Below are 24,801 nucleotides of genomic sequence, written 5' to 3' on the forward strand. Positions count from 1 at the left end.
TTGCCCATAAGATATGTGCACTTTTTGGTAGGGCCCTAGATGAATTTCACCAATCAATAAAGAAGAAGGGCTATGCTTTGGCGAGTGGTGTGCAAAGACCAACGGATATAAGCTTGCTTGTGATTGTAATATTAAAAGTTTGTCCATTGTCTTGTGTATGTAGGGTAGCAACAACATGGTTGCTTGTGACTGGAATACACATGCCCACAAAATGGATGCTTGTTTGAGTACTCATGGCAATGTGTAACTGGTCGAAGGTAACACTCAAACTTTGGGTTGGTGTCAGCTAAAATGGTGACACATGCAATGAATTTCCATTTTAGGGCTTGAAAGTTTGCCCCTCAGAGTCATCAGTTATTCACCTAATATTCTTAAAGACTAGGTGGACCGGTTGTTACTAGCGGCATTGTGCTTGTTGATACATAATGTTTGCCAAGGTGGATGTCCATTGGCATTGAGCCAATCCTTGCTACCATTGCAAGTAGTGCAAGTTATTACCCTCAAACACATGGGAGTGAGATGATTGTGGATTTAGGCCGAAAATCCAAAAGTTGCACCTATCGATCTCAGAAGAGGACGGTAGCCACTACATGGCAAACCTCATGTGAAGTTTCTCTTAGGGGGCGCTAACCCTAGTAGGTTATCTAAAGAGATCATCCATTTCTTCAATATGAGAAGATTCCTATCCAACTGTGTCGTGCATCCAATGAATGGGTTAATAGCATTTCGAATGGATTGAGATTGGGTCGAGAGAGAGAGAGAGAGAGAGAGAGAGAGAGAATATTAGGATTTTATCATATTATTGGATCGCTGATCGCTGTCTTCTAGTAAGGTGTGGGAGCCAGTGCCGGGACGGATCGACACTACAGGTATAATGGCAATAGCGATACCATAAGTGATAGGAATGGAGTCAATTCCAGTTGGTCTTTTCCTTTGTGGTATGATAAGTAGGATGATGATGATGATGATGATGATGATGATGACATGAAAGGGTTCTCTCTCTCTCACGTTCACACGTCCCCCCTCTGTCGCTGCGCCCCATCATCAAATCAGCTTATTTCGGCTGCATCCAGTTGATCCCTCAAGCCTCAGATAGTAGGCCTTGCTGCTATGGTTGTTCTTTCTCTGTTCCTGGTTTCACATTTCAATTCCCCTGATTGAAATCTTCCTCCGGTAGCAAGGAAAACAGGGGTGTTTATCATGCAAGTGCTCGTCCGATCGTCGCACTGCCCGATCGCTTTACTCTCTGAAGCACACAAGAGCTCCCTGGCTGGCGGCAGGGGCCTGCATCATCGCACCACGCCATGCAGACTGCAGCAAGGATGCCAATGTAAGGATTTATGGAAGCTTGCGCGGGTCCAGGCTGCCTCTCAAGATGGATTCCTTGACAGAGGTATCGAGCCTGGCTCTGAGGACCAGCCCCTGAGGCCCAGGTTTCCTTTTGCTCTTACCATCGTCCCCTCCCCCCTTTTATCATTTATAATTTGTGTGCTCCTTTGGTCGGAGGGTTGATTCCTAAGTCTGCATTTTGTCGTGACCGTTCAAGCTGTGTGCTAGACTCTGAACCTCTGCGCTTTGCAGCCTTCAATTGATGGCCTTCCTCAAATGAGCTGTAAATTCTGAATGTAGAACTCTTTTTTTTGGATCGAACTTTCTCCTCAAAGGAGTTGTAAATGCAAGACAAAGGCTGCAAAATTTTCAGATTAGTGTGTGGGCTGGAATCTGGCCTGCATGGCTCTTTGTCATCATTGGATAGAATTTTACCCTCAAATAAATTGTAAATCCTGAATTAATGACTCATTTTTGGATAGAATTTACTCCTGAAAGGAGTTGTAAATCCTGAATTTGAAGAAAACAGGATGTGTTGAGGCATGAGACACAAGTTGATGGTTAGGTAATCAAGGATGTTAAAGGCAAGAGATTGATTTTTCCTAGGGTAGGTTTTCAGAGGCAATGTTGCTGGTCCATGGCTAGATCATCAGATTACAGGTGGCAACACATAATCTTGTATGCTGCAAAGAGACCATTAGAGGATTTCCTTTAAAGAATTCACTTGAGAATAACTGCTTTCTATTGCTTTCCTATTCTATCTGTGATCCCATGGTTACAAGCCAAGCTATCAATAATTGTTGAGGCGTGCATGCACATACTTTCTATGGTCCATAACAAAGGCTTTACCAATGACTACTTAGGCATGCATATCCAAGGTGGGATTGATTTACTGAACTTTCCACACCAGTTGTAAAGTTCAAACATTGTGTTGGCTTCCTAGATTGAAAATTAAAAGTAGAATTTTGGGAGCATCTTGAGATGGTTTTGGCATTTCCTTCCACATATCCTACTGGCCTGAAGCTCTAGAGGATGACTTTCTTTTCTTGCCCTTGTTGTCCTTCTTGGAAGAGTTTAAGCCCAAGTAAATTGAGGATCCTTTGCCAATTGTGCAAACATATCAGCTGCTCTCCTCAAACGATCTTTGAATTGGTCATCAAATTCTTCATCAGCATTTAGTGGCCTAGAGGGACCCACTTCTTGGTCTAAACCCATATTTTCTCCTTGCTGCCTAGGCTGCATGCCCATTCCAAGATTAGGCATTGCATTTCCTCTATTGCTTTGTGTACCTTCTGATGGTGAAGCATTGTCATGACTTGAATCCAAATCACTTTATGATGACATGCTTGCTGTAAATGCACTTAGTTGATCACAATTTCAGCAATATGTAACTCCACTAACTTGCACACAAGTGCCTTGGATCCACCTACTCAAGGGAGTTGATGGTATTCCAGTAATGGAACCATGCAACCAACCTTCCTTCTCAAAGAGGGTGGTAATGACCTGATTAATCAACAATTATAGCAAGCATAAAATTCACATAAATTGAATATGCAAATGTTACCACTTGATCTTGGACAATGGATAGCTTGTTGGCTCCCAAATAACCACCCCTTGCAGCATTTCTTTATCTTGAATTGCAATTTAGATGGAATACAACGAGATTCCATGAACCTTCTTCTCTCTCCGATTGACTCTTGCTGTCATAAATGACCAACAAGCCTTCAAACCAATTTGCCCCTCGGTTTGTGTGGGGGTTGGCCTTCAATTGTGCTCCTTGGTGATAAATTCAGCCCTAAACGTTTGCTAGACAAATGGCCATGTGACTGAAATTCAAGTCCCTAGGCCTTAAATTTTTGAGTGCGCTTTGAGAGGTGGTTGCCAAATCCTAATTTCTGTTGTAAATTAGGGTTTATAGCAGAGATTAGTCAAAATTTTCACCTCCAATGGTTGGTTTTGCTGAAAATTTTTGAGAAACGATGAGAATAGGCTAGAGGATGAGAGAGAATGCTGAAGAGAGAGAAAATTCAGAGTTTCATTGTGAGAAATTGCAAGAAATCAACCCCGTTGCCTTGTCTCGACATTCATGAAAGTTGTCTCCACTGATGGAACACCCCAAACATGATGTTGCTTGGTTGAAATAATCCTCAAATTGTTGTTACCTACTATTGTAGTCTTTTTTGGCCATGTCACAAGCTCTTGGAGGGTCTCCGGCTGGTTGAAAATGGCATGCTTTCCCTCTCTTTCAATTTGAATAAGGTTGGAATAATCTCTTCTCCCTCTACGAACCTTAGAAACGTTTTTCCACTTGCATAGGCAAGTTTTGCCAAGTGGTAACCTTCCAAAACAAATTTCAACATTATCCAGCTTTATTAAAATAATTTTTGAAATGTTAATTTTAAAATTTAATCAAAAAATAATTTGGTGCGTCAATAATTAAATTTGTTAGGCCAATTTATCACCCAAGTGATTATAAGCACTTGTTACCTTGAAGCTAGCATTAATTAATTAATTAATTAATGTCAATTTCCTAGTGTCACTATCGACATAAATGGCTAATTCAATATTCTAGAACAAGTTTTGATCATGGGTATGCTATGTCCCTGGACATTTAGATGTGTGCTAGTAGCATTGGCCATAGTGATAATACCGCTCAGAGGCGGAGGCTACTTGGGAGTCTATATGTTCATTGAAGAGTTGTTTTCCACACTTCGTCCTTGAGGATATTGCTCGTTAGCATTGCACTGATGTTGGAGATTATTGATCTGAATAAACCTTTTGAGATTTATATGGATGCAAGGGATTATGCTTAAGGTGCGACCTTCATCAAGATGACTGATTATTGCATTTGAAAGCCGTGAGCTCATTGACTCCCAAACACGTTATATCACCTAAGAGAAGGAACTATTGGCAATCATTCCTTAAAGTATAGTGCCATTATTTATATGGCACACCTGATTTATTATTTGAAGGGAACACCATTCATTGAGATATTGTTACGGGGATGTGAAATTTTGAGGTGCTTTAATCTTGCTAGTAACATTTGATTTGAGATGCTTTAATCTTGCTAGTAACATTTGATTAAGTTATTAATCAAATGTGCAAGGTTGTTTAGCACATGTGATGCACATGGTAGTTATTTCATGGGAACGGGCCAAGGACCCTGAGGATGCACTGGGTGTTAAACGTAAAAGTTGTGTTAAGTTATGCCAACTGGGTTTTGATGGTTAGTTGGTGCTAGGTTGGACCCTAGGACAATTGTTTGGCCATTAAGTGTCAGTGGTGACACTAGGGACTAGCATTAATTAATTAATTAATGCTAGTCTAAGGGTCAACAGAGGTTGGGAACCACTCCAAGTTGCAAATGGCCTAGCCAATTTCATTACAGATGGGCATGTTTAATTTTGGGTAGGGTCAAAAGGGCTGAAATTAATTTTTAGAATTAATTAATTCTGAAAAATTAATTTAATGGCTGAAAATGCATTAGGAAGGCTGCCACTTGGCAAAACTTTCCCATGCAACTAGGGAGAAGGTTGTTGGAGGGTGGTGGAAGCTGATTTGCAGCCATTTTGAGCTTGGTGGAGGGAGAGGAGGTGATCAAATTTGGCTCTAAGAGGCGACGACGACTGATTGTGCGCCGTGATAGGATAGGGGGTAGCAGGTTTTCTCTTCTGCCTCAAGAGAGGCGGCGGTAGGAGAGGAGGGCTCGCCAGCTGAGCTTGAGTTGGTGCTTTACCCCCCTTTTGAAGCTGTTGGTGCCATCAGATTTGTCATTAGAGCTACGAATCAAAAGATACATTTCAGTCTATGCTCAAGCATTCTCAGTAATTCTTAGCCATTGGTAGCAGAGTACATCCAAATTTGGTGGATAGCAGAGAGTTTGTAAACCCTAAATTACAGCAGTAATTAGGGTTTAGCAGCCACCTTGGGACCCGTGCCATCAGTCAAAAGCATTGTACACTGAAATCAGCACCGGAAATTCGTGGAATTGTGAGGATTTCAGATGCCAGCCCATCTGTTGTGAATTTGGGGCAGCATTTGACCAGTCAGGGTTCCATTAGAGCAAGTCTTGGGTGAAAATCAAGGGGCAATTGCCCGAATGCTTTGTTGAAGGGGCTTTTGAATCAGCCAAGGAGATTGTGAAATCTCTACTTGTAATTTATCCATCAGCAATTGGAATTAAAGAAATACCGAAAGGGGCGGCAATTTTGGGGCCAACAGGGTGTCCACTGTCCAAGTTTATGAAGGTAAAGTGAGCATTTCAGTTTATGTTCATTTACTAATTGCTGTAATTAAGTGCTTAATGAGGTTAAACCACCCTATCCGAGAAGGAAGGCTGGTTTCATGGTTCCATGGTCAGGATAATCACTCAATCTCTTGATTTGGTGAGCCTGAGGCACCTGATTGCAAGCCAAAGCTTTGTGCTAGTGCTGATTTTTGTGCTCAGCTGAGAAATTACAGCAACATGTCTCATATAGTGAGATGGAATCAAGCAGTGATGATGCCTCTCAGTATGGATATTCTCATGGGAATGAAGGAAATGCAATGCCTAATCTTGGACAAGGCTCTCATGATGGACAACAAGCTGAAAATGTTGCTGTTGGGCAAGATGCAGGGCCTTTGAGCCGTCATGAGGTAGATGACCAGCAAAGTGAAGAGAAATTTGATGACCAGTTCAAGAATCTGATGAGGACAGCAGCAAATCTCTTTGCTGAATTGGCAAAGGATCCTCAGTTCACCCGATTTTTGAATGCTGCGAAGAAGGACAGCAAGGGCAAGAAGAAGAAGTCTAACTTCTACACCTTCGAGACAGCAAGATGCACCGAAGGTAGTGCCAAATCCTTCACTTGAAGCTCCTAAAGAGGCCAATGAAGCTAAACAATTGGTACCTATGGGGTAAGGAATGCAAATGCAAGGCCATTATGGAAGTGCCAATCCAATGGATTTTGGACAGCCGAGCATGCATACTATGATGGGGCAGCCAGGATACTTTGGTGGTAGCACGATTTTTCATGCAATGGTTGGCCAAGGGCCGCATACGAGAATGCATGGCACAAATCCCTATGGTATGCAGCAGCCAACGCATGGTGTGCAAGGCCCATTGTTTTTGGGTATGGCTGGAAATGTGTAAAACCCTATGTATCGTAGCATTGGCTTGATGCCTGGGGCACAAAGTGGAATGTTTGACAATGCATCTGCACCCCCGAATGCTTATCGGGCTCAAGGAATGACTGTTGGTCATCCAAATGCTTCATTTGGGCTTAGTCATGATGTAAATACAGCAAATGCACCCTTTTTGCAGCAGCCAGTGTATGACAACTTGACTCCCAAAGGGGAAACAAAAGACTATGATGAGGGTGGAAAAGCAGTGAAGTTTGAGTCCTTCAGTGGTGCACAAGATAGGCTGAAAGCTTTGACCTTTATTCAACAGTTTGATGCAGTCTATTCAGGGGGAAACTTCACCGAATCCTCTAAGATTCGAAAGGCAGCCACTTTCTTGAAGGGGAATGCATTGCAGTGGCGGTCCACGCTCTTGATGCAAGGTATAGCACCGTCAAGATGGGTACAATTCAAGCAAATGTTTGCATCGAATTGGTTGACTAGTACCTTTGAGGTGGACATCATGACAGCTTGGAACAAGCTTGATGCAAAGGAATGCAAGAATTTAGAGCAATACAATAAGAAGTTTTGGGATGCATTGCTGCCCGTCACTTCTTATCTTGCCGTACCCCTTCATGAGCAAGTGGAAAAATATGTATGTGGGCTGCCCAAAGGAATCATGGATTTTTGCATAAAATCCACCGTGTCTAGCATGTCTCAGTTCATAGAGACTGCTGCTACAGTCGATGCTTTGCTGCATGGAAAGGATTCGGGCTTCCAAGAGAGCGGGAATAAAAAGTTGTTTAAGTCTGAGAAAAGGGGCATATCTGAAAACCAGCCTGAAAAGAGGCCAAAACAGCAAAGAAAGGGCTTGAAAACATTGGCACAACGTAGGGAATTGATGGCTACAAATAAATGCTTTATTTGTGAACATGAGGGTCATATTGCAAAGAACTGTATCAATAGGCAGCAAGCTGCAAAATCAGAAAATCAGGGAGATCCTAAGGGTAAAAGGCCCAAAACATCAATGAGATTGGTGCCCGATGTTGTTAGTGATAAGCCCAATGATGATGCTACTGAGTTGTGCAGAGCATGGGGTAAAATTAGGGATCAGCATGCATTGATCTTCTTTGATAATGGTGCACAAGCCAACTTCATCTCTACTGACATGGTAGCCCGTCTAGGTATCAAAGAGGATGAGATGGGAGCCATGGGGGAAGTTGGAATGGCATGTAAGGGTCATGCAGAACCTGTCACACCACTCATTGAAAAGCTTCGGTTGCACATCCAGGGATATGTGGACAACAAAGAGTTTTACATTGCTCCACTTGAGGGTTGTGATGTGTTGCTTGGTATACCATGGTGCCACCGTATGCATGCAGTGATTGATTCATATGCAAAAGAGATCACTATTCAACATAAGGGAAAGACACTCACACTTGATGTAAAGTTGAAAGGGGAATCTGTCCCTGTTGTATCTGCAACTGCTATTTCTAAAGTAATGAAAAATCATCTTTCATCGTATTTAGTTTTTGCTAAGAATAAGGATGATAGTGAGAATGTTGGGAATATGTCTAAATTAGAGAAGGATCGCATGTCATTTCTGAAAATGTATGCTGATTGCTTCTCTCAGTCACTTCCAGGGCAGCTACCACCTGAAAGACCCGAAGATCATGGCATAGACCTTATTCGTGGAAGTAGCCCTCCTAATAAACCACCCTATAGAGTCAGTGCAACCCAACAGGAGGAGATTATGAGTCAGGTAAATGAGCTGTTAGAAAAAGGGCTGATTCAGCCCAGCTCATCTCCTTTCTGTTCTCCAGTGCTTTTGGTGCAGAAAAAGGATGGTTCATAGTGTATGTGCATTGACTATCGTGCTCTGAACAAGATCATGATAAAGAACGGCTTTTCGATCTCTCGGATCGATGATGTTATGGATAGATTGCAGGGGGCAGCAATATTCAGCCGTATAGATTTGAAAAGTGGGTATCATCAGATACGCATTAGATCGGAGGATGTGCCTAAGACAACTTTCAGGACATCTTTTGGGTTATATGAATTTCTTGTCATGCCTTTTGGACTTATGAATGCTCCTGCCACTTTTAATCGGATGATGGATCGCATCTTTCGGCCACATAGAGCATTTTTGGGTATTTTCTTTGATGACATAATTGTCTATTCAAAGAATGAGACGGAGCATAAAAAACACTTAGACATTGTTTTCAATGAGCTACGTAAGCATAGGCTGGTTATCAATGACAAGAAGAGTGAATTCTTTTTGCATGAAATCCACTTCTTGGGACATATTGTATCGGCTGATGGTATTCGTATGGACCCTGCTAAGGTTGAAGCAATACGTTCATGGCCAGCTTTGAAGAATGCTCATGAGATCCACAGCTTCTTGGGTTTATGTTCTTACTATAGGAAGTATGTACGCGGGTTTGCTGAAATTGCATCTCCATTGCATGCTTTGCAAAAGAAAGATGTGCCATTTAGATGGACAACAGTGGAAATTTCAGCATTTGAAAAGTTGAAGGAAAAGATGACTTCAGATCCTATGCTTGTGTTGCCTGATCTAAGGAAGTCATTTGTGGTTCAGTGTGATACATGTGGTAACAACATTGGGACTGTCCTTATGCAAGATGGCCGAGCTGTGGCTTATGAGATCCGAATTCTCCACGGTGCAGAGAGGAATTTACAAGTTTATGAGAAAGAGCTCTTGGCTGTAATTCATGCATTGTCTACGTGGAGACATTATTTGTTGGGGGCTGATTTTACAGTGCAGACAGACCATCAGGCTTTTAGGTACTTTCTGATGCAAACAAAGTTGTCAGAGAAGTATATGAGATGGGCAAATTTTCTCTCTATGTTTCATTTTCAGATTGTACACATTGATGGTAAAAAGAATGTTGTGGTTGATGCAGTGTCATGTAAGCCACAAATTTCAGCCGTCACTATGGTTTATCACATTGAGTTGGATGCCATGAAAGAGCAATATGCTGCTGATTCAGACTTTGCTAATGTTTATGATCAGCTTTGTGATGGCCAAAGGCATGAGCATTTTATGCTAAGAGATGGATTTCTGTTGATGCATGGACGATTGTGTGTCACAAAGCAGTTGAGGCCTAGAGTGATCATTGAAAGTCATGCTCCTCCATATGCAGGACATAGAGGTATTGATACCACAGTCAAGGCAGTGGAGCATTTCTTTTATTGGCCAACTTTGAGGCATGATGTAGAGCAGTATGTTAGGGCATGCATCATATGTCAGAAGGTAAAGCATGATAAGCAAAAGATGCCAGGCTTGTTGCAGCCCTTGCCTATTCCAGATAAGCCTTGACAGAGCATTGCTATGGACTTTATCTTTGAGCTTCCTAGGACACCTACAAGGAATGATGGGATATGGACTATTATTTGCAGGTTTAGCAAACAAGCCCATTTCATTCCGGTGAGGAAGAAGATAAAGGCTGATCATATGGTACGATTATTTATGCAACACATTTTCAAGTATCATGGCATGCCTGAGTCAATCATCAGTGATCGAGACCCTCGGATGACCAGTCTATTCTGGAAGGGGTTGTTTGAAAATATGGGTACCATGCTGAAATTCTCATCATCCTTCCATCCGCAGACAGATGGTCAGTTTAAGGAAGCAAATTCCACAGTGTTGGATCTTTTGAGGTGCTATGTTTCAAACCACAAGACACAATGGGAGCAGTATTTGCCATTGGTTGAGTTTGCATACAATAATATAGTGCATAGTTCCACTGGCAAGGCTCCATTTGAGGTGGTTAAAGGTGGCAAGAAGGTTCCACCTATTTTGCACTCTAAGGATAAGATCTTTGAGGCTGATCGCTTTGTGGAAAGCTTGGATGCAACCTATGCAAAGATAAAGTATGCACTTTAGAGATCACAGGACAAGCAAAAGCGGGCAACTGATCGCCATAGACGTGCTTTGCAGTAGATACTATGGGCCCTTTCAAGTGTTGGAAAAGATTAGCGATGTTGCATATCGGCCGAAATTACCTCCACATTGGCGGCCACAATGCCTTTCATGTCAGTTTGTTGAGACCTTTTCGTGGTGATGTGCCAGAAGATGTATCTGCTGAAATTCAGCCAAAGGCGCTAGATGAGATCTTGGTACCCGAGCAGATTTTGGCACATAAGGAAAGGAAGGTCAGAGGTAAAGTTTCCAAAAGATATTTGGTGAAGTTTCAAAACTATTCACCAATGGATGCAAAATGGATGGAAGAGGATGACTCGGCAGATTATCCTCAGTTGTTGCAACTTTATCTCGATGTCTTTTAGTTAGAGCCGACTTTGGATCGGGCTTACTCAAGTTCAGCAGAGCGGGGGTCTGGAGCATTGCTTGATGCTCAAGGGGGAGGTAGCACTTCCACTCCACCGGTTTTGGACAGCTCTCGTATGTAGTGGATCTCGGATGTATTCAGCATGCATCCAAGGTACTATGCTGACAGTATGTCTGCCATGAGGTCACTACTCGGTGTACTAGTCACTGTGAGATACATGTATACGAGTATGGTTGTCACCACGGCTCTGAGACTATACTTATGCATGAGTTTTTGGACCAGTTTGGCATGAGTTTTTGCCTCAGTTTTGAGATCATTTTCTGATTAGTTTCAGCTCAGTTTTGATCAGTTTGAGAACCGTTTATGATCACTTTGGATCAGTTTTGCATCAGCTTTTGCATCAGTTTCTGATCAAAATTTTTACCATCAGCTTGTGATCAGTTTGGAGTCACATTTGTAGCCATTTGTGATTAGTTCTCATATCAGTCCATGATCAGGTCATGCTCAGTTTTTAATGGTTTACAGCTGATTCCATGGACAGCCGCATGTAAACGAATGCCATTGACAGTTTTAGCCATGGTTTATGCTGAGAATGTGCTTTACTGTGGTTTTGAAGTCAGAACGGTTGAGAAACATGAGTTATGGATGCATCCAATGGTTTCTAGCAACAGTTTTGGACTGTTTTTCAGTTTTCTATTATGTTTTGCTGGCTAGAAATTTTCAATAAGTTTTGCGCATATGCAACGGTTCGACAACAGTGGCCAATGTTGTGGTGATTGTCATGCCAACTTGAAATTCTAGTGCAATATACTTTGCTTTGGCCCAATGCAGTGCAATCGAGGACGATTGCAAGGTTTTCAAGGGGGAGGTCTGTCACAGGGACGTGAAATTTTGAGATGCTTTAATCTTGCTAGTAACATTTGATTAAGTGATTACTCAAATGTGCAAGGTTGTTTAGCGCATGTGATGCACATGGCAGTTATTTCATGGGAACGGGCCAAGGACCCTGAGGATGTAGTGGATGTTAAAGGCAAAAGTTGTGTTAAGTTATGCCAACTGCGTTTTGGTGGTTAGTTGGTGCCAGGTTGGACCCTAGGATAATTGTTTGGCCATTAAGTGTCAGCGGTGACACTAGGGACTAGCATTAATTAATTAAATATGCTAGTCTAAGGGTCAATAGAGGTTGGGAACCACTCCAAGTTGCAAATGGCCTAGCCAATTTCATTACAGATGGGCATGTTTAATTTTGGGCAAGGTCAAAAGGGCTGAAATTAATTTTTAGAATTAATTAATTCTGAAAAATTAATTTAATGGCTGAAAATGCATTAGGAAGGCTGCCACTTGGCAAAACTTTCCCATGCAACTAGGGAGAAGGCTGTTGGAGGGTGGTGGAAGCTGATTTGCAGCCATTTTGAGCTTGGTGGAGGAAGAGGAGGTGATCAGATTTGGCTCTGAGAGGCGACGACGACTGATCGCGCGCCACGACAGGACAGGGGGCAGCAGGTTTTTTCTTCCGCCTCAAGAGAGGCGGCGGTAGGAGAGGAGGGCTCGCCAGCTGAGCTTGAGCTGGTGTTTTACCCCCCTTTTGAAGCTATTGGTGCCATTAGATTTGTCATCAAAGCTACGAATCAAAAGATACATTTCAGCTGATTTTCTCTCTCTCTACAACATTCTCTCATCTCCTCCAGTCTATACTCAAGCATTCTCAGTAATTCTCAGCCATTGATAGCAGAGTACAGTCAAATTTGGTGGACAGCAGAGAGTTTACTGTTGTAAACCCTAAATTACAGCAGTAATTAGGGTTTAGCAGCCACCTTGGGACCTGTGCCATCAGTCAAAGGCATTGTACACTGAAATCAGCACCGGAAATTCGTGGAATTGTGAGGATTTCAGATGCCAGCACATCTATTGTGAATTTGGGGCAGCATTTGACCAGTTGGGGTTCCATTAGAGCAAGTCTTGGGTGAAAATCAAGGGGAAATTTGCCCGAATGCTTTGCTGAGTTGGAACAGCAAGGGGCTTTTGAATCAGCCAAGGAGATCTTGAAATCTCTGCTTGTAATTTATCCATCAGCAATTGAAATTAAAGAAATACTGAAAGGGGCGTCAGTTTTGGGGCCAACATGGTGTCCACTGTCCAAGTTTATGAAGGTAAAGTGAGCATTTCAGTTTATGCTCATTTGCTAATTGCTGTAATTAAGTGCTTAATCAGGTTAAACCACTGTATCCGAGAAGGAAGGCTGGTTTCAGATACCTTTGTGATTAGCCCGATCTCTGCGGCCGCAAGGCGAGATGGTTAGAGCTTATGCAAGAGTTTGACATGAAATTTGTTATAGGAAGTGCACATCTAACATGGTTGCTGACACTCTTAGTCGAATTCCTAAAGTTAATACCTTGTTCTTCTTCGAAATCTCGATTGATTTTTATTTTTCTATCAAAGCATGTTGACAAAACAATCTTCACTTTAGTAAGGTCTAGCAACTTGTTCAAGAGGGACCTAGTAGCCCAATGTGGGCTTATATGATGCGGCACATTCTTGTTGTGAAGAATTTATGGCATATTCTTAATGGCACCGAGCAAAAGCTGGCCTCTCCAACACTGACACTACCTCTTGTCTCCACATCGAGAGGTAGCTCTCATGATGCCGAATCCTCTTCCTCTTCTATATTGCCTTCCACTCAAGGGTAGATTGGATGGGATGGTTGTTACATCCAAGCACATGCCCTAATTGCTTTATCTTTGAAGAGAGCCATGGTTTCACACATTTGATCATGCAAGACAACCAAGGATGCATGTGATATGCTTGCATCATTCTATCAAGCGCGCAATGAAGCGCGTGTGGCTTACCTATGTAAGCAATTGGAAGACATTCACATGGAAGGAGGTAACATGGATGCGTATCTCATCGGCATCAAAGATCTTACGGAACAATTATTAAATATTGATGAAGAGGTCCTAGATAATCAGCTTGTTTCCATCACTATTAATAGTCTAACGGAATTATATCAAGGTTTTGCTTATGGACAACCAAGTTACCTATAGTTTCAACCAACTTATCTCTTTTGTTGCAGGAAGAATAAAGCTGTCTCAACTGCAATGCTACCATGGTGATCGAACATGGCTTCTCTACCCATCATTGTGAAAAAACAAAACCAAACGTAAAAAACAAGATCGTTGGTAAAAAATCAGCAAATATTCTTGCTAGTTATCCTTTTACCTCCACTCCTTTTTCATTGAAGACTTTCTTTCATGTTGGTCCATCCGCTACCAATCCTTAAAGGGTATAGTCAACAAATCCAAGAGGTGTAATTATTGTTGAAAGACGAGGCGCGACATCACTGAATGTCATGAGTGCATTGCATCAAAGAAGGAGTCCGGTCTTGCTCTCACACATGAGACCGCAATTTATTCCCACTTCAAGGATTTTTTAATTCAATGTTAGTGTAATCCTTCTATTCATGATACTTGTTTTTCTATCACACTAATGTGGCTTCTACTTGGTATTTTGACAATAATGCATCTAAGCATATCACCTCTTGTCAAGCATTATTTCTCTCTCATATATATAAGGGGGTATAGTTATGTGTGCTAACAATGCCTCCTATGTAGTGAAAGGCATTGATCATGTGCACGTTGTCTTTGTTTTGGGTACTTCTTTGACATTGCACGATGTTCTCTATGTTACTAGAATCAAGAAGAATCTTATTTCCATTTCGGCCATTGCAACTTCAGAGTTTCAAGTTATTTTCGATGCTCCGCGATATGTAGTATATGATGATCAAGTTTCTTCTTCCATTGGCTCGACGGGCACCATCACTAAAGGTCTCTATTGTCTCGATACATATGATCATTAGCTTGCTGAAAATCCTATTGATAGTACCTTATTAACAAGTGAAACTTTCCAAGATACACATTTATGGCATTAGAGGCTTGGCCACATTAACTATTAAGCATTGATGAACCTCTAGTCAAAGGATATGGTCAGAGATCTTCCAAAAATGCACTTGCCATCGAATCACATTTGTGAAGGATGTTTACTTGGTAAGACGCATCGATTCTCCTTCCCTAAGGATTTTCATGTTGATTCTCCATCTATTTTGCATCTCCTTCAGTGATGGTTGTTTAGACGCGTTGATGGCATCAGTATCTCAAGTGAGTAGTGCGTCACATTTGAAGAGACGAGCCCAAGAACGGAAGCACGAATGACAGGAGCTATGGCGGATGGAGCAAGAGCGAGAGAGAGAAAGGCTCACTATGTGGGAACTCCAACAACCACAATGTGTAGCCGGGCCTTCCTTTATTCAAACTGTCACTAAAAAAATAAAGAATAAGTGACTGTGACAGGTGCCCGCCACCTGCAACGTGCAGTGACGGGTACTGTCAGTGTAGTAATACATGGGCGGCTAGGCGAAGACGCCTTTACCCCCAACAATCTCCCACTTAAAGACGAATCTGCCTTAGTGAGAGAGAAAAAAGAAAAGACAATACAACATTTATACATGTACAACAGGATGAGGAAAAAGACGTCATCTCATTCAATGCTCATCAATCTCTTGAGGAAGGCAAAGCGCTTGGTAGTGACGTTTTTCGTGAGCAAGTCTGCAAGATTCTGCTTAGTCGGAATCGTGACAAGGTCAACAGACTTGTCCTCGACGACCTTGCGAATGAAGTGATACCTCACCTCAATATGTTTCGCCTTCGCATGGAAGACCGAATTTTTGGTCAAGTGAATGGCACTCATAGAATCCAAATGCAGTGTAGGCATAGCATCTGTCATACCAAGGTCTGCAATCAAATGGCCTAACTAGATAGCCTCCTCGCAAGCCTCTGTGGCTGCAATATACTCGGCCTCTGTAGTAGAAAGAGCCGTATACTTCTGCGCTCTGGACATCCAAGAGATAGCCCCTCCAGCATAAGTGAACACATAGCCAGAAGTGGACTTCCTACTATTTGCATGTCTTGCATAATCAGAGTCAGTGTACCCCATGACTTCTATATCCTGGCTGCCATAACAAAGGCACATATCTGTTGTGTCCTTCAGGTACCTCATGATACCCTTCACAGCATCCCAATGTTTCTTGCTAGGTGTAGCCATATAACGTGCCACAATCCCAATTGCAAAAGCAATATCTGGATGAGTGGCTATCATGGCATACATAAGACTGCCCACAGCTGATGCGTAGGGAATCTTGGCCTTCTTGGCCCTGTGCTCATCTGTCTACGGATAATCGGCCTGTGAAACCTTCACATGAGAAGGTAATGGACAGCCAATAGGCTTAACATCCTGCACATCAGTAAAGAACCGTCACGGGCTTTCTTCGTGTACAAGCGCAGATCCATAGCACTGTGGCTGTAGCCCTGTGACTGTATGAATGCACGAAACTTATGGTACCATTCCCTAGGTGCCTACTTCAAGCCATATAGACTCTTCTTTAGTTTGCACACTAGGTGTTCCCTGCCAGGGTATGCAAAGCCCTTAGGCTGCTCCATGTAAATCTCATCATGCAAGTCCCCATGTAAAAATGTGGTCTTGACATCCATCTGGTACAAATCCAGGTCAAGCTATGCAACCAAGGCCAAGACTAAGTGTAGGGTGGTCATCTTGACCACAGGAGAAAAGACCTTATCAAACTCAACACCATACTCCTGCTTAAAACCGTTAGCAACCAACCGAGCCTTGTATGCTAGCTTGGGGTGTCCAGGGGTACTTTTCAGCTTGTACACCCACTTGCATGGCAAAGCCTTCTTACCCTGAGGCAAGGAAACCAAATCCCAAGTTTGATTCTTATGTAATGAGTCAAGCTCAGACTGTATAGCCCTCTCCCAAGAGTGACAATTACCCCTGCGCATAGCCTCATCATAAGTGAGAGGCTCACTTGCATCTGTAACCAATACATAATCCATAGAGGGCACAAAACGGTCAAGAGGTCGTCTATCTCGAGTAGAACGCCTCAATCCAGGCTCTACTGCTTGACCAATATCCTGTCTAACATCAATATGTCTAACATCTGGGCCATGAGCATCAGGTGATGCTGCACGTTGTCTAGCTGGTCGTGGAGTGGGCTGAACGGGAGAAGGTGGCTCCTCCTGAAAGATAACTCTACGTACCTCAACGACTTTCTCAGACTGCATATGGATTTTGTCCTCATGAAAGATGACATCATGGTTGCGGATCACTTTCCGCGCCTGCGAATCCCATAGACGGTAACCCATCTCTCCTACATCTCCATAGCCAGTGAAAATGCATTTGATACTTTTAGGATCCAGCTTATTGCATTTGTCCTTGGGCACATGGCAGAATGCCTCACATCTAAAGACACGCAAATGATCATAAGAGGGGGGCTTGCCTGCCCATACCTCCTTTGTTAAGCATGCTAAGCATTTTCCAAGTGATGAACATCAATGACATGATTGATTTAGTGTCAGTAAAGCTCAATAGCATAAAATGATGGTTGTCCTGGATTATTTTAGCATGCAGGCCTGTTTTTGACAGGCTGTAACCACAATATAGTGCTTCAAAAATGAAGCTGTCAGTGGAATGTCAATGTCATAAAGGCATCCTAGGCATGTAGGGGCAATGTCAAGCTGTTAATGGGCTGCAATGATGCCCATGAATCATGCCAGTAAGTGGCAGTAGCTGTCAGTGATCACCTGTGATGGAGGAAGCATGGCGCAAGCTGAAAAAACAGACGTGGACTGCTGCTGCGAATCCTGGGGTGCTGGAGGAGTAATGATGGTAAGCACAACGGAGTGCTTATTAAGCACTTAGTGTCCACCAAATGAGTGCTAGCTACTGTGTAACGTGTCCACTAGTATCATCCCGGACACGTCTTAGCAGTCCATCGGAAAGGATGTCTAGAAAACTCCGCCCGGCACTCCCATGGAATGTTACGGGTTTTGCGATCTAGGTCTTCCTGCGTCTGCCACGTAGCGGAAGTATCCTGGCCGTTCCCACTTAGGATCGACCGGAATTAGGGATTTCCTGATTGGTCATTAGCTAACAGCAACTAGCGTCAGACCTGAGCGAACTACTTTATGCAGAAACGCCAGGTCCGAAGCGGATTCACGCTGCACTTGGTTCAAGGAGAATGGGAAACGAGAGGGATGCAAGGCTCAACCTCTCTGCCATAAGGCATAGTCCCATTCCGTTCCCCAAAAACAGCGTAAATCGGGTAAGACGTAACTCTAGGTCATCGCTCTCGTTATTCGTTTTTATGATGATGATCATCCCGCTGTTCCTCGAGATTTTTGAGAAAAGTTCCCGGCTAACCGGGACCACCCAACCGTAGGACGGACCCATGGCCCATCCTCCGCACTTTCCTCGGTTTGTTTTAGTTATGTAATTATCTAACACATTATTTTGACATATAACAATCAGCTTCTTTAATTAATCCCGTTAAGCACTGATTCCTTCACGTAATCCTATCACGTGACATAGAAAAACAATATTAAGCAAGTTCTTTTTTTACATTTTATCATTTTATCTTAGAAATACAAGGAGTTTCGCCCGTAGGCTTGTCCATAAACCGCCCGAAGGCTATCCAGTGATCCTCAGGGATCACTATTCCAAGCTTTCGCCCGTAAACTAGTATGCGGGCCTCGAGATCCAATCCGGAGTCACGTTAGCCTCTTGTGCAGGACCCGGAAGGCGAGGGATTTACGGCCAGAGCCCCCCCTGGTACCCAAGCGTCCTCCTACTCCAAGTAGAGCTCAATGGAGAGACCTCTCGCGGCGGGTTCGGTCCACGTTCCTGGCGCGGTGAACAACCCCCTTGGTTAGGGTTAGGCAGGTAGTCGGGGGTAACTGAAACTGCCTCTTCCTTCAGGCCTTTAACCTGAAGTATAGATACTCATTTAATTTGTAATTCATAATTCAAATAGAGACCTAAAATCTCTAGCAAGCAAAAACATTTCTATTAATCAATCGTGTTGTTTGGCAAACTGCTAAGGAAGTGTTCTTTCCTTTTGAGTGTATCAGCACTCGTTCCCAAGGTGTCTTGTAAATTGGCAAGATCATTTACATTCCGGTGTAGGGCGTACCTTATTAATCCAACTTGGTCAACCCTAACGTTCCTTAGATATGCTAGTTTCTGGTTTACAACTTTCCTTATTTAGAAGGATATCCAAAAATTACGTCCTTTTGCAAGATAACTTGCGTAGAGATCTGCCATCCTTGTTGAGGGTTTTTACCCTTTCTCCTTGTGAATCAATCACAAGACTAAATGATTTCGTACTTGCTGCGCAAGTCCTGCGATGGAATAATCCGTTTTAGAGCCTTTAAGATGACGTATGTCGGGCCTAGGGTTTCTTTTTAAGGCTCTCGGGGACAGCCCTAGTTCCTTATCTTTACGATTTATTTTAACCTTAGGGTATGAATATTTCTATGTTTAGATTGGTTTGGATATCTTTTGAAAGGTAATATTAATCGTCTTGTCACAGTTTTGCCATCCTTGTGACAATTTACTTTTCAGTCAATACCATTCAATTTAAACTTCCTTTTTCCTTGCAGATGAACTCATGCCAAATAACAAACATTTCCCTTGCTAAGATGTACAACTAGCAATGATAACTTCATAGTAATTTGAGCAACGAAAGAACCCTATCATGAATTTAATCATTTACAATGATTCGTTGCGAAAAGGAATAAGACTAATGGTGCAAGATATAATTTCTATACCTTTAGGATTTAACTAAAATATACTACTATAGTAAATGGATAATCTTGCTCGTAATTTATAATGCTTGATGCAATTTGAAGGAACTAAGTTCTATACATTATCATTCATAAGCTAAACTCCTTCATTACAAATAATTCGAACAAATATATCCTATCCCTAACAATTTCTCTTTGCATGATCGACTTAAAACCGAATTAAAGCCAAGAAGAAAAACCTAGTTTTGGGGTGAGATATCCACATGGATATCGGGAGATGACCCTCCCGCAGCTACACCTTGGACTTTCTTAGGCGGCATCGTAGTTTGAATGTGAGATAGCCTTTTCCTCTTTCTTCTGGAATTCCACCGTCTCTTTGGAAAAAAAAGTTTATGGGTGAGTGTGGTTTTGCAACCACAAGAACCCTTGGAGGACTTAGACGTGGGGTAAAAGGAATAGAAGGCACTTATTCTCCTTCCTTGCCCTTCCTCTATTCCTTCTCTTTTCTAACTCTTTTACTCCTTTTTTCTTCTTTATCTTTTCCTCACCCTCTACTTCTTTCACACTACTCCCTTTTTTTCCTTCACTCCTCCCTACTTCCCTTCCTTATATTTTACTTTACTTCCTTATCCTCTACTTTCCTTCCCTATCTTTTATCTTTTTCCCACTCTTCCTCCTTCACTCCTTCTTTTCACTCCCTCTACTTTCCCTCCCTATCTTTTATCTTTTCCCACTCTTCCTCCTTCACTCCTTCTTTTCACTCCCTCGGCTTTCCCTCCCTATCTTTTATCTCACGGGCTACTTTTTCCTTACGGGACATCATCCGAGGCCATGATGATGATTTGGATTTTTAAGTTTAGGGGGGAAAAAATAATAATGGGGATACGGGGGATTAAGAAAAAGCTTAGGGGTTGTGGAAATAAAAGAGTTATGAGGGGGATGAAAAGGGTTAAAAGGGGGTGAAAAGGGGCTTAGGGGAATAAAACACGGGGGGGGGGAGGGGGGGGGGGGTTTGTTCCCAAAGCCAAGGAAAGGCTTAAGGGGGAAAGGGGGCTTAAGAGGCCCCTTAGAAGCTTCTAGAAGCTTCAGTGCTTCAACACGTGGGGGGAGGAAGGGGGTAATTATGTCCCCAAACGACACGTTGGCCAGGTAGCGTGGCATGTGGCTGCAGGCGGCGACGCGGAGATGACTGGCAGGAGGACGGCGGCCTGAACGGCGGCTACTGAACTGGTGCGGCAGCTTACGGCTCCCCAGGGCGGCGGCAGCGCGTCAATGTCCTCTCTCTCCCTCACAGCACTCACAAGGTCTCAACTTCTTCGTCCTTCTCTTCCCCCGGGCTCCTTCCTCGCATATGCCCTTCCTCCCGATGACAACGTCTCCTCCACAGCGTGTGGACCCTTCCTCCTCACGACGTCCCCCTCGATTTAAATAGGGGAGGGGAGGGGGATCCTCTCTCCCTACCTGTCGACTCCATAGCGATCAGAGATGAGGAAGCTCCAGCAAGGAGCTTTGCTGGCCATTCTATTTCCCTCTCCCCCCCCCCTCCAGCACGACCGTCGGGGCTAGGGGGGATAAGGAAATTTTTTTTTTCCATTTATTCATTAAAAGAAAATGTTATATCATTTTCCCTGAGAGGTAGTTTTCATGAACATTACATTCTCTCCCCCTTAGTGGAATCGAGATGTCCTCATCTCGAGATAAATTGGGGATACTGATTGTTGAGAGTGCCTTCATCTACCCAAGTGGCATCCTCTTCGGAATAATCTTTCCATTGGGCGAGGCATTCTCTTAAGGTTCTAGATCTTAATTGTCTCTCCCTAATATCTAAGATCCTTTCCGGCCTTAGTTCAAGGACTCCTTGACTAGGCATTACAATTTGTTGGTCATCAAGTACATGATTAGGGTTGGGTACATATTTTTTCAAGAGGCTGATATGGAATACATTGTGAACCTTTAGATTCTCAGGGAGTTGCAATCTATAGGCATTGGGTCCTAGGCATTTGAGGATTTTGTACGGCCCACAATACCTTGGACTTAGCTTCTTGCATTCTCCTAGGGATAGAGAACTTTTTTTAGGGCGTACACGAATGAAGACTATGTCTCCTTCTTCGAAGACTCTTTCTTGACGTTTCAAATCTGCGTATGCCTTTTGTCTATCCTTGGCCGCTTGTATGTCTTGTCTTATTGACTTTATTTGATCATCCATGTCTTCCAACATCTGTCTTGACGCTTCAACTCTTAGGGTTGGATCAGAAAAGTTTAGGGGACTTCGACAATCATGACCATACAATACCTGGAAAGGAGTCATCAGAATGCTCTGCTGGTAAGAAGCATTGTAGACAAATTCAACTAATGGCAAGTATTGAATCCACCTCTTCGGCTCTCGACAGCAGTATGCCCTAAGCATATCTTCGATGATTTGATTTACTCGCTCTGTTTGGCCATCCGTTTGGGGATGGTAAGCGGTGCTAAAACAGATTTGAGTCCCAATAGCTTCAAAGATAGCTCTCCAGAAGTGTGATGTGAAGAGAGAATCTCGGTCACTAATGATTCTTCTGGGTAAACCATGTAGCTTGAATATCTCCTTGATAAACAATCTTGCAATGTCTGAGGCTTTATAGCTTGTCTTTACTGGAATAAGGTGTGCAACCTTAGTAAGCATGTCAACCACAACCATGATGGAGTTGTATCCTCCTTGGACTTGGGGTAGGCCTACAACAAAATCCATACTAATGAATTCCCATTTCATTTGGGGAATGTCAAGCGGTTGCAGTTTCCCTGGCATCATGACATGTTCGGCTTTGATACGTTGGCAAGACAAACACTCAGTGACATACTTGAGAACGCCACCTTTAAGCCTCTCCCAATGGTAGCTCTTCCTAACTGCATTAAGAGTCTTAGCATAGCCAGGATGTCCTGCGAAAGGAGAATCATGAGCTTCCCATAATATCTTCTGCTTAAGTGACTGGCTTGCTGGTATACACAACCTTGTTCTGTAGTAGACAAGTCCATTATCAATGGAAAATTCCTGATACTTAGCTTGCAACTTCTGATTCTGCTCCTTGGTAGATATTTCCTTTATCATTGTTTGGTAGGCCAAATCATGGCATGCTTCCTCTCTAGCTAGTTCAAGTATAGGGTTGTTTGGCAGAGATACTTTTGTAGCCAGAGATCTGGCCGTTGATGGATTCTGTAAGATTAGGGAATTTAGGAATGCCTTGCAACTGAGTGCATCGGCAACTACATTCTCCTTCCCTAGTCGGTACTTGATTTCAAAATCATATTCCTCCAATACTTCAATCCATCGACGTTGTCTCATGTTGAGCTCGTTCTGGGTAAAAATCCATTTGAGACTCTTATGATCGGTTACTAGAGTAAACTTGTTACCCAACAGGTAGTGTCTCCAAAGCTTTAGAGCATGGATGACAGCTAGTAATTCCAGATCATGCGTGGCATAATTCTTTTCATGACTCTTCAATTTCCTTGAAGAGTATGCTACTAGATGACCTTCTTGCATAAGTACACACCCCAAGGCAAGAATGCTAGCATCAGTTACTACCTCGAACTCCTTATTGAGGTCAGGAAGTTTTAGAATAGGTGCTGATATCAAACTTTGCTTCAATTTGTCGAAGCTATTTTGTTCGGAAGTTGACCATGTAATGGAAGTCTGCTTCTTTAGTAAGTCTGTAAGAGGTGCTGCAATCAAAGCATAGTTTTTGATGAAGATCCTATACCATCTTGTTAATCCAAGGAAGCTACGTATCTCTTTGACGGATATTGGTATTGGCCATTCAAGCACATCTCTGACCTTGGCTGGGTCTACTGATATTCCTTCTGATGATACTATGAATCCCAGATATTCAATCTGACGCTTGAAGAATGCACACTTCTTCATTTTTGCATACAGCTTATGAGACCTCATTGTCTCAAGGACAATCCGAAGTTGAGGTTCATGATCTTCTTCCTGTTTAGAATAGACTAAAGTGTCATTGAAGAAGACAGCACGAAATCATCAAGATATGGTCTAAAGATATCTTGCATTAATCTATTAAAGGCAGGTGCATTTGTAAGCCCAAATGACATAACCAGGAACTCAAAGTGCCCATATCTTGTATTGAAGGCCGTCTTTGAAATATCTTCTTCCTTGATCCTTAACTGATAGTAACCTGACTTGAGATCAATCTTGGAGAATATCTTTGCACCTTGAAGACGATTAAGAAGCTCATCTATTCTAGGAATAGGATACTTGTTCTTGACTGTTGATTGATTCAACCCTCGGTAGTCAATACATAGTCGAAGTGTCCCATCTTTCTTTTTCTGGAATAGTACTGGAGCTCCCCACGGTGAGTTGCTAGGCTGGATGTAACCTTGTTCTAACAGTTGCTTGAGTTGTTCCTTCAACTCAATTGCTTCCGGTATGGACATTCTATAAGGTCTCTTTGCAATTGGTGCAGCTCCAGGCACTAGCCTAATCTCATGATCTACTTTTCTTTGAGGCGGAAGTTCAATCAATTCCTCAGGGAATACGTCAGCGTATTCCTTTAGCCAAGAAGGTCCTTCATGAGATTCTTGCTTTTGATCTAACTTGTTGAGTTTGATCAGGTAAACGGGTAATCCTTTTCTGACTCCTTTTATGATCCGAGATACTTTGGCTAATTGGATTCTTGGCACTCCTGCCTCACCTTGAGTTGTGACAAATTCCCTTTCAGAGTTTTGAAAGGAAACTTGACCCTTTCCACAGTGGATGTGGGCGTCGTTGGGCTTAAGCCAATCCATCCCGAGTAGACACTCATGGATACCTAAATTCATGACTCTGAATTTGGCTGAAGTCTTCTTTCCTCCCAGAAAGAATTCCACCTTAGCAGTTTGCCTAGTACAAGTTACCTCACGACCGTTTGCCAACTCCACAAGCAGGGTAGGTGCTTCTACTGTGGTTATTCCTAAACTTTTTGCACTTATTGGTGAGATAAAGGAATGTGTACTGCCACAATCAATCAAGGTTTTGAAACCTTTACCTTGATAGTCCGATGGTGTCTGAATCACCGAGAACTGGCGATTCGGCCCTTTCTTGTGTAAAGCGGCATGGATTGTCGCTTTTTCGAATTTAGCTTCCATAGTCGGATCTTCCTCCTCTTCTTCTTTGCATCTTTGCCTATTGGCAATGCAAGCGGTTCTTCCTCTTCCACGGGTAACGGCTCCTTGTCCGCGGCCTGCACCTTGGAAAGGCGTTTGACGATGTCCTCCGCTGAGCTTGGGACATTGCCTCTTGAAGTGACCGGGTTCGTTGCAGTGGAAACATCGGAGGTTTCGGCCATTACTTTGAGTAGGAACAAAGTTGTTGACGCTATTTGTCCTTGCTTTGTTCCTTTATCCCTGATTATGACCTTGAACTCTCTTCATTTGAGGTCTGA

General features: G+C 42.9%; 2 protein-coding genes across 5 annotated transcripts in view; both read left to right on the forward strand.

The window, feature by feature from the left end:
- The first annotated feature begins 862 nt into the window (after positions 1-862).
- The window catches only part of LOC148037607 (protein ORANGE-GREEN, chloroplastic-like), a 75,026-nt gene continuing 51,087 nt past the window's right edge, over positions 863-24,801 (forward strand). The window contains exon 1 of one of the 4 annotated variants that reach the window (XM_087676555.1): positions 863-1,433. In XM_087676555.1, coding sequence (XP_087532681.1) covers positions 1,201-1,433 — 233 coding nt within the window. In that variant the 5' untranslated portion in view covers positions 863-1,200. The remainder of the gene's footprint in view (positions 1,434-24,801) is intronic. The other 3 variants (XM_087676554.1, XM_087676553.1, XM_087676556.1) reach the window with 3 other exon arrangements.
- LOC148037608 (uncharacterized) lies at positions 6,488-9,245 on the forward strand. The gene is made up of 3 exons (XM_087677023.1): positions 6,488-8,191; positions 9,029-9,154; positions 9,210-9,245. The coding sequence occupies exons 1-3, from the start codon at positions 6,488-6,490 to the stop codon at positions 9,243-9,245; spliced, it is 1,866 nt and encodes a 621-aa protein (XP_087533149.1).

This window comes from Lygodium microphyllum, chromosome 4 (genome assembly GCF_053477565.2).
Source record: "Lygodium microphyllum isolate KBCC chromosome 4, Lygodium_microphyllum_v1.1.10, whole genome shotgun sequence".
Taxonomy (NCBI): Eukaryota; Viridiplantae; Streptophyta; class Polypodiopsida; order Schizaeales; family Lygodiaceae; genus Lygodium; species Lygodium microphyllum.

Excerpts from the sequence above, each read along its gene's own strand:
- LOC148037608 (XM_087677023.1), top strand. The coding sequence starts at position 6,488 with ATGCCTGGGGCACAAAGTGGAATGTTTGACAATGCATCTGCACCCCCG. Across the intron at positions 8,192-9,028 it reads AGGAGGAGATTATGAGTCAG|TGTGATACATGTGGTAACAA; the intron begins GTAAATGAGCTG and ends TTTGTGGTTCAG. Across the intron at positions 9,155-9,209 it reads ATGAGAAAGAGCTCTTGGCT|TGCAGACAGACCATCAGGCT; the intron begins GTAATTCATGCA and ends CTGATTTTACAG.